The 11,065-nt window shown below is 31.3% G+C and overlaps 1 protein-coding gene across 2 annotated transcripts in view; it reads right to left on the minus strand.

Moving 5' to 3' along the window:
* The window catches only part of LOC119635662, a 62,748-nt gene extending 55,496 nt beyond the window's left edge, over positions 1 to 7,252 (minus strand). For both annotated transcript variants that reach the window (XM_038030584.1, XM_038030583.1), the window contains exon 1: positions 7,011 to 7,252. In XM_038030584.1, coding sequence (XP_037886512.1) covers positions 7,011 to 7,013 — 3 coding nt within the window. In that variant the 5' untranslated portion in view covers positions 7,014 to 7,252. The remainder of the gene's footprint in view (positions 1 to 7,010) is intronic.
* Between the last annotated feature and the right edge of the window lie 3,813 nt (positions 7,253 to 11,065).

The raw sequence follows: 11,065 nt of genomic DNA on the forward strand, positions 1-11,065 counted from the left end.
TTTGGATTTTTTATGAGTTTTTATGAATAATCAGCCACTTTTTGGGTCACTCAGTCAGCCAATAGGTTGGTAATAAGTATAAAAAAATCAAGTGAAAATACTATAATGGAACGTGGCCCACCATTAAATACCCTATCTGACTTTCTTTAATATACTACTAATTCATGTATCGACCTTACAAAATAAGCCTTTGCATGGGAAGGCGAAAACCGCTCCGAGCTTAACCATTTCCAATAGTGTCCGTGCTTGGATGAAAATATGTCGGTATACCAAACCTCATCAAAGTATTTCGTAAATTGCAACCTATAGGTTGCATACATGACGGACGGACAGATAGACAAACAAGCCGTGTCTATCTCAAATTCTTCCAGGCACGCATCCGCGCAAACTTAATATATCCTTGTACCATAAGCGGCGTAAGAAAAATACTAAGAAGCCAAGGAGAAAGCAACTTGAAACAGTTCTCCGATGATTTAGGTCCTCTATGTTTGGACTTGATTTTCTCAGCATAGTGTTCAGCTTTTTGTTTCAAAGCTTTTTCCAGTACACTCTTGCTCGCTCTCGTTGTACGATTTTCAGTTGTACAATTATTTTTTAAGTGTAAAATAAAGGCAAAATGGTGTAAGGTAGCATTATGAACCCTAATATTTATTTTATATACTGTAGTACGGCATTTTTACTTCAAACAAATTGGATTTTTTTAAAAACTCGCTTGTTGAATACAACTTTCTATGTGACATAAGCACTTTCTGCACGAGTAACACAATTAATATTGATTTTAAGGTTAACGAAATTTGGTTTGTGGTCCATTGAAATAAACCAATGACTTAACGTGATCCCAGAGACAAAAAGTTTGGGCATCTCTGGAGCAAATGTTTTTTCTCTCATACTCTCAATACGACAAATCACTGAGAGGATGTCTTCTGCACGTGTAACATGGCTAGAAAAGAGTGATGGAAGAGAAAGATGTATAGAATGGGTGCAGCTTAGTGATAAGTATTGTGCGTTTATCAACTGACCATTCACTATAGGTACGACTAAGTAGACTCTAACGCACTGAAATTTCAACTGGCGTACATTGACTTAACAATCGCGATTCTTATCTACTGGAAGTAGAAAAAAAAAACCTCGTCGGTACGACGTTTAGAAAATTTGGAGTTGATAGCCCTTATAAAAAAAAAAAAACAAAAAATTGTAAGATAGAAAAGAATTCGATTAGGGACGAAGTAACGAAAAATGAGGCCTTAGCTATAGTAGGTAACGAATTGATTAACAGCCAAATAGTCGTAGTGTTTGCAATGACATCCACAAAGATCGCCAGTCGAATGACAACTCGTCCAACGCGACAAGTACGATTATCTGTTACAACTACGCGTATCAATCATCACTTTTCTTTTTATTTCTTTTCATCGGTTTTTTTTTTAAGAAGATTACACGATATGATTAGTTTAACAACCCGATTGGCACAAGGCTCATATCTTCCAGAAAAATAGCGAAACCGTCGAGTTGTCGAATATACAGAATAACAAATCTTTAACATGATAATAAAATCTTTAACATAAAAATAAAAAAAGGGTTCGATCTTTAAGGTTTCTATGATCTTTATGCAAATGGCATTGGCGTGAACGGGTTACAAAGCCATTGAAATGCTTACCATAGTCTTAAGACTGGGCATTGTTTTCGACTACATGTGCTTCTCAGCTAAACTTTCTATTTCTATTAGAAGCTGCGATAGACGAGAGATTTTTTTTGCAGAACATTCGATCTCTTCGCGAGATTCGTTGATCTCACACATGTTTCAAGCATCCGTAGAAACTAGGATTTGTATTACACAAAACAATAGAAATACGTATACGTTTCCTGGTACTTTCTGTTTGTATTCCATTGCAATAACTCTCGGTATATCCTATCAATAATACTACAAAAACCCTATGTAGTCAATCGATGTAATGGTAAATATTAATCAAACCAATTCATATATAAGGTCAGGTATATAGAACAGAACTTAAGTTTATAAAGTGGCATATATGGAAAACACGATGACATGACTAAAAAGAATGTCTTACGCAGTTAACTCTTTTGGGTCTTTGGCGAAGCAGGTCAGACGGAAAGTACTCTATGGGAGTGAAATGAAAACTTTGCATATATACACGGGTGTAATCATTAAAATGTCCATGGACCTTAAAAATTTCAGTGAGCTGCAAAAATAGAGCAAGCAATTTAAAAGCAAAAAGAAGTTAGTTGTGATATATGATATCTGATTAAACATACATTGCAAGGGTAGTCAGAACACAACACCATATATACCATGAATGTCGTAGCATTCTCTAAAACATAGATTTAATTGATCATTTAATCATTATGATGATATTGAGGTTATATGAAATGAAATGAGTAGCGTTTGGCTTTAAAATTTTAACACTACAGCGTTCACGTTCTACGAGTCATGTTCACGAACTTGTTCAAATTCGTAATTAAATGAATGTTCTTTCCTAGCTTCTCACAGTTTCCGATTTCAATGGCATAGAATTGAACTCTCCCTTCCATTAAGAGAGTAAGGCTTATTGACTAGATTGAACTTGAAATAAAGTCTGCCCTTTCATTAAGAGGCAAAGGAAGGCTTATTAGATAGATTGAACTAGACGGTATTAAAAATGTATCCGTATTAATTAAAGATGCTCTTAAAACTTCAAACAGTCATTTTCGATTAACTTGTAGATGATGAACTTATTTTCAAGGGTTGAAAAATATTTTTATTTATTTATTTTTTTTTCGAAAGCTTTAAAGCACGTGCACATGGACTTTCTTTTACCCCCATTGTAGCTGTATTCTGATTAATAAAGTTTTGTCAAAAATATGATTAATATGATTACACATAAGCATATGATAACTCAGCACATGTGGATAATGATTACACAGTTGCAATGCACAAATCCCCAGCGAATACATCTACTTGCAATACTAAGTGTATATATATATATATATATATATGTATCTATATATAATTATATATATGTGATAGGATTTAATATGCATGCACATGTTCTCTTGATAGGTTTTTCGTAAAGCATAATTTTTTTGTTTTTTTTTTTTTTTGAATATACATAAATAAATCATTTAATGAAATTGTGTTATTTATTTATAATTTTTCATATTATTCTTTTTAAGTCAAATTGCACACAAATCACATTTCATACCAAATATAATTATTTTAAGATTTGTTTTTTTTTTTTTTTGTTTTCTTTGCTTAGCTTTTTTTTGTAACTTTAGGGAATTTCAAGGTGGAAACTGACTAATATGAATATTATTCATATTTGTTTTTATTAGATTTTATTAGCATTGCTTTTTAGTACTTTTCTATTTAAAGCAATTTATCGACTAACATCCCTCTCTCTCTCTCTCTCTCTCGTTCTTTCTGTAACTTTTTCTGTTCTGCTTACGTACTTTTTCGATTTTAATAATAATAAACAAATTTAGTTTAATTTAAATCAATGACTAATAAATGAAAAGCAAAAATAAAAACGTCAATTAAACGGTTCCGTATATTCTCCTTATACATATTCCACTTATTAGTTGGGGTGTGTAGCAATAGTTGCTGTTGTTTATTAGATCGATAGTATTAATTATTGCAATGAAATCAAATGAAATAAAAATTTATTTATTAGTCATTGATTATAAAATATTAAGAAAATTTCTCTAAGAAAATTCCAATTATATCTTTGTTTAATTTCACGAATTTATTGTAAACACGAAAATATTTTTCTACCCACCTCCTCTACCTATTTATGCACATCATCTAGCTATAATAATTTGATAATTTTTCTTGTAGAATCAAATGGAAACCTTGCAAACTACATAACTATTGCTTTGCTTCAGATTTTAAAATATATTAACTATGTCCGTCTTTCCATCCGCTTGGTATAGGTTGAAAGTTGAAATTGCTTACATATATTTTTGATTTCGCCATGCATGCCAAATCCAAAAGTAGCTCGGTTGCCTTTACCGATCTACTACCAGTGTATAAAAGCTAAGGCAAAAAAAAAAAAAACCCAAAAGGAGATCGAAATTTTCATTATATTAAGCGTGAAGGTCTTAGGATGTGAAGATTTGTGTCCCCAGCTAAACCTTCTCATGTTCTTACCCCTTCTCCTCTTGGATAATTTGCGTAGTCTCATTAATTCCTGCACTACTTAGTTCTTCTTACTTGAAATCTTTCGCGAAAGCTGATCTAAAGAACTTACTAAAAATATTTTTCAAATTTCTCTGTAAATTTTTATTAAAAATAATTGCGATTTATTTTCAAAAAAGTCTTTTAAAGTTAAAGGATATCCAAAATTCGCTTTAAGACATTTGCAGTTAGCTTTCTAACTTATTACTTAGCGTCTTAGTTAACGTTTAAAGGTATTTCATGAAATTGTAATTTATAGCATAATTGTTGCATTTTTAGCATATAAGTGGGTTTAGAATAAATGTTTATTTTTCTTGTCTCAAGAACATGCATATAAACTCAACAATAGTGACAGATATGCATTTCAACGGATACAGTCTAACAACAGTGAGGTTAATCCAGTTATTCATTTGATTTATTTAAAAAATAATTAAATAATAGTTAACAAAACAAAGTCAAGTTCAATTTTATACATTCCGGAAGCTTGTTATATAAATTGTCTTTTTCATTCTGTCTTTAAGTGCGACTGTGTTATTAGCTTTTGAGTATGAAAAAGTTTTCTTCATCAAATTTGAGGAGCGGAATGGCAACACGGAGACATCACACTAGTTATCCTAATTAGCCATTTTTTTTTTTATATTATTTACTTTCAAGTCTATGAAAAAATTGTTTGGCTTGTGAACTCTCGAATTAAGCGGAGTGAAAAGTGAATTTTTTCATTTTTCGGTTCATAAACCCAAAGTAAAGTGATTTTTTTCGAGTAACTGCATGAGCGATCATTGCAATTGAAAATCGTCCAAGGACACCTATTACACTGGAAATTGACAAATTTTAAGGTTATGTTGTGACTTTTTTCCAAATCTTTTGGACGTGTTCACTCGTCTACCATTTGTGGTTTCTATGACATCTTCTCTTGCTCAGAAGTAATGTATAGCTTAACAGCATTTGCACCAAGAACTTTAGTTAGATCGTGGTTTGCGATCATATGGTTGTGACCGTAAATGAGCGAAGCAAAGGTCTTATGAAAGAGTTCCGATCAACGTATGCTGTTTCTAAAAAAAATCTCGTAACAATAACACCAAAGCACAAGGAATGAAGGGTGTGCTGAACCAATGTCAATTATGTTAGCATTGATTACAATTTATTGACATAGCATTTTACTTACAACACATTGACTCGCTAACATTGCCAGGCATATAACAAACCAAAAAATTGAAATGGTTGCAATCAAATTTGAGGAAAAGGTTCTATTGTGAAAACTCTCTTTGTTACTTTAATTTACATTTTTTTTTTTTTTTTTTTTGACTAAAATCAATATCTTGACTGTTTTAATGATTTGCAACGAACTGATAAGAATAGATAGATAACTAAGGTAATTAACCTTTAGGGAGCGCTGTTCTTTTGAGACTTGCGCTCATTGCTTATGTTTTATTTTAAAGTAATGCAGGAAGCGAAATTCTTGATTAAAAATGCTTCTGCCTGCTGGTAGGATGTGATTGCATTTAGGACGAGAAACTACTTTAATGTTCTACGCTATCCTTGCTTATCAAAAAAATTCAAGTGGTTTTCGCGTTATGCTTGAAAGCCCAATAAAAACAAGTAATGATTTTCGATTTAGGTGAGGAAGCAATTAATGAATATTTTTCCATCTAAGCTAGAACGTCTTTTCAGTAGCAAGTCAATGTTAGAAAGGAATTTTTCTTCCTATAATCGCCCCAACAAGGTAAAGGTAAAAAACAATTCAACCTTTAACACTATAGTGTTTAGATTTAGGTAACCTACACTACTTCATTTAATACTGTTACTCATGTAATGACTTTTCAAAATAAGGTTTTTTGTGAGAAGTGATCGGGAAAATTATGTAATAGAAACAATTGTCAATAGTGTTCATGTTCGGGTCAAAACACGTGAGTGGACCAAATTTTATCAAAATATGTCAAAAATAGTGGCCTTTACATTGAACACAAAAAAACAAGACGGGCCGACGGACGGGTAAGCTAAGCAAGTGATTCAGAATAAAAGGTGGGTTTATCCCAAGTCCTTCTTTGTGTTGCGCAAATTCGCACTAACTTGCCATACTCGTGTCTAACAACCGGCGTAGGCTACAAAAAGCAAAGTTAAAATTCGAATGAAGTGTTTTTGTTTAGAAATTGTTTAAACAATATCATATAGTTTTTAAAAAGAATTTTCGTTACAACAATTACTATGTTATATAATGAAATTATTCAAAAAAGGCGATTTTAAGACTTAATACGTCTGCAAGACTTCTTTTTTATCATTCTTTTGCTAATTTTTTGTTTTTTAAGCTTTCATCCCCCACCACGTTTGGTACAAGGGTATATTAAGTTTGTGCGGATGTATGTAACGCACAGAAGGTCTTGAGATGGGGCCACATTCTATTATACCGGTCGATTCAGAATCACTTTCTAAGTAACTTTTTAACTTTTGGTCTAAGCTTTTCTGTCCATCTGTCCGTCTTGTCTGTTTATATCTAACCTTTTTAATGAATTTTGACAAAATTTGGTACACCAACGTATTTTGAATTAAGAAGGAACGCTATCGAGAATGCTGCCGGTCCGACCTTCTTCTCATATCTCACCTTTTTGAAAAGTAGTTGTATGAAGAGCAATAGGGTTGGGGTAGAGGGCTTAATAGCTGTAACGCATTACAATGTTTTTACTTGTTGAAAATAACTGCTTGTATATCATAACCAGATTAGATTCGTTTGATTTAAAAACTTGGAATAGTTAACAGGCTGTTTAAGAAGAATTTTTCGTTATAACGACGGCAATTTTCGTATTTGTTTTTAAATTTATTTAATAAACGTATATATTTTACTTACCATTTTGTCGTTGCAGTTGGGTGTTAATGTTGAGCAAAAATAATCCTTGTAAATAGATGAAAAGATGTAGTAATCCAAAAAAGATGGTAAGTAATCCTTATAAAGTTTTTTTTTGTTTTGTCAATAATATTATTTTCAAATAATAATTTCACCAAATTTAACAAAAATGTTCAATTTAACGATTGATGTCACTTGTCACTTATTAGCATTTTATAATTGTGCTTTATTGTTTACTTTTTCTTTAAAAAAAAAAAAACAAAAAAAAAAAAAACAAAAACAAAAAGTCAACACAAAATAAGAAGAATACATATAAGCAATGCTTAAAATGTTTTAATTAAACGAAATCATTTTTATAAACTAAGGATATAAATATTCAATGCCTTAACGAATCCATGTGTATATAACACCATTACACCATAAAATGTTTCAGTTGGTTTCTCTTTGTGTCATAGATTTACTTGATTTAAATTGAAATCAATTAAAAATTAATTTTTCTTTCTTTTTTTTTTGTTTTTTATAATTTTTTTCTTTTATATGACACTTTATTTGCTATATTTTACATTAACACCGCACACGCTTGTTTGCTGTTGCACGTTTAGTCAATGACTAAGGGCGCGCAATTCGAAAAAATTTTAAATTCAACACGAAAACCGAAAAAAAAAAACAAATAAATAAAATAAAAACTAATGAAATCAATTTCTCAACTAACACACTCAACCCGGCACAACAACAGCACACACAGCGCACAGCATACAACAAATTCATGAGTTTAACAGCATTTAGAAAACATTTTAGACTCATACAGCATACTCTACTCAGTCGAATATATTCTTACAAGCATTTTAACGTAACGACGAAGAATTAAATAAATAAATAAACGAACGAAACGAAGTTAAACGAACCGATATGTATGTTATGCTAAAACGAAGAATTTTTTTTCGCTTTTTGTTTTTTTTTTTTTCTTCTAAAAGCAAGAGGGTAAACACACACACACACACACACACACGCACTGTTTATGAAGAAAAAAAAAAAAACAAAAAAAAAAGAAAACCAAATAAAAAAAAAAGTTTAGTTTAATAACAAATATGTAATGCAAACATTAAGTTTGTGTATCGTGCGTGTGTGATGCCTATGTGTGTGCAGCTATAAAAGCCTATAAGATGTGATGATTATAATTAAAAAAATTAAAATAATCATCAACCACTTATACTAACACTGTGTTGTTACATTTTATTCTCTGCTTTTAACAGCACATTTTAAAATCTCTCTAGCTCTCACTCTCTCTCTCTCTCTCTCTCTAAAAATAGAGAATTACATTATTTTTCCACTCTCTTACTTTAATTTAAGTAATACGTGTAGTGAATAATATGAGGCTCTCTTGTAATCATTGTGGAAGTTCTTATTATTATTGTTATTGTTATTAACACTTCACCGTAGTAATGCTCTAAACTCTCTCACTAGCTTAACAGAATATAAAGTAAGGGCAACAACACTGTATTAAGGCCATTTTCATTGTATTAGTGTTATGGCTTTACGCTGCTGAGCTAAATATGTAAATACTGTAATAACATCTTTTAATGATTCTTCTTCTTGTTTTTCATTTCTTTTTTTGTTTCTTTTACATATCCTTTCGATCTCTCCTTCTCTTTCTTTTGATTTTTATTTTATAATTAATAAAAAAATAGGAAATACTTGTTAGTAAAATCAACCCCTTTTCGCTTCATTTTATTTTTTTTTTTTTTTTTTTTTTTTTTTTTTTTATCACAGTAACAGTTTCCATTTCTATTTGTATTAATAGGTTTACTTGTTTTCCGTTTCTGTGCAATGTTTTTTCTATTCCACTCGATAAAATCATGTGCAAAAAAGAAACTAAAGAGGAAATGCATCATTTACCTACCAGCTTATACATAAGTAAATGAGTTAAGCAAAACGGAATAATCTACAAAAAGAGAAGAAACAAAAAAAAAAAAAAAGAAGTAAACGAAATGTAGTAATAATATTTATAACGAAAACGTAGAATCATAATAACAATAATCATAATTATAGTGCCATAGTAACATCGTCATCATCATCATTATGTTATTTAATGCTATACACGTAGGATTTTTTAGCAGTTAGAAGCTATATAAAATAAATGATTGAGGGTACGTACGTGAATGTGTGTGAATTGTGTTGATTTGTCATTTGAAACTTTTCAACGCAGTTCCATTGTGAGCGATATATGCACGTATGTATGCGTATAATCATTATTCTTTATAACGTATGTGCAAACTGTTCTGTTTTATGACGACAAACGTTAATAGAAATTTCTTTCGCTTTAAAATTTTTTACAAAAATTTTGTTTTGAAAAAATTTCAAAAAGAATTTTTTTTTTTTTTTTAATTATCTCATCGCATAAAAGGAAATCTATCAGATTCATCAAATATTTGACACGCATTTAAAGTTTAAATATTAAGTCTTTGCAGCCGTGGACACATAATTAGCACTATGATAATAAACCAACAAGATAACTAAAACTTATTAATAGATTTAGAGGAAAAAAATAAAAAAAAAACAAAAACACTAAGCAAAAAATTTGCATTTATTTCAAAATGTAAAGTAAAAAAAGTAAAAAAAATCTTCCAATGATATATATTATTATTGATCAGGTTGAAAAGTGACAAAACCGTTACAGTGCTCTATCACCGAACGTTGTTCTGCAAATGCGAAAGATTTTTCAAAGTTGCCAGAAGAAAATGAAAGTGTATGTGCACATCAATGAAATTAGGTTAGGGACACATCAGACATTCTCAACATGACCAAGCAACGCATTTGGCAGATATTAAAGCAAGATTTGGGGCAGGGAAAACCTGATCTTACTTCGCATTACAAGAAACTAAATATCGACTAAAGTACCGATTGAAACAGCGACAAGAACACAAGTCTGTGACTACGATGGCAAAATTGCATAGATGGGAATTCGGTTTACCGCAACAGTAGATAATAAGTGCAGGGTGGAATGTAAAGCGTATTTTAAGGGTTCCGTCAAACCGTTGTATGAGAAAGTTAGCGAGTTATTAGAGAGTCGTTGGACAGATTATATCATTCTACAAAGAGAGTAAGATGATAAATACCGAATGAAATGAATTTTCTAAAAATGAAAAACGCTTTTGCTTACGTAAATGGGAAAATTTTCATTAAACCTTCGTATGAGCGAATCCTATTTTGCATTTTGCTTACATAATGTGTGTATAAAGTAGCCGAAATTAAAGCAGTTATATGTCCTGATTGAGACGCGTTCTGCAAGTACTTCAAGGAAACATGCTCTACGTATTTGATTGATATTATATGCCTTTCTAAATGGAATAATTTTAGTATCCAAAGAATTCAGAATAAGGAGTATCAAGTTCTTTTTAGATTACGTAAGTCACGTATCTGCTTAAGAGTTAAGAGAGAGAGTGATAAAGTATTTGATGTGTAAAATTTAAGTCTCTTTGAAGTAATCGGTCTCATAGCTACATGCTTACTATCCTAGGAGCGGACTTAAGAGAATTGTTTCTCCTTTCGGACGTTTCCATAAGATTTGATTTTCGAAAGCAATTTTGAATTTTTCGATATATCTATCTTTCATAATTGCTGAAAGTAGGCGAGAATGAGTGCCATATTACGGGCCGATCTGAAGTCCATGTTCGTCTTTTAAGTCAACTCTTCAAGACTTGCGCTATGGTGGGCGAAAACCAATGTCTTCATTTTAAAGATGTACTTCATATTCGCAACATTTTAAAACCTGTCGCTTCGGAAACTTCTTTGAACATTTTCGAATTTGGTAGGCCAGCATCTGGTTAGATACGATTCATCTTGGAGTTTCCGCAATATATTCAGCACATCAGAAGAACATGCTACAAACAGCGTTTCGACTTTGCTTCGTGACTTTCGTAGCCTTGCAAGGTCAAGGGAGACAAATGTGCTATAGTTTTGCGAGCTCCTTTTAAAAAACCTCCTGTTTTAAAAAACATTCAAGCTTGTCCCTTGCTTAGATGCCTAATGGATTCTACAAAACATTCTCAGTGATTGAT

Source organism: Glossina fuscipes, unplaced genomic scaffold, assembly GCF_014805625.2.
Source record: "Glossina fuscipes isolate IAEA_lab_2018 unplaced genomic scaffold, Yale_Gfus_2 27, whole genome shotgun sequence".
Taxonomy (NCBI): domain Eukaryota; kingdom Metazoa; phylum Arthropoda; class Insecta; order Diptera; family Glossinidae; genus Glossina; species Glossina fuscipes.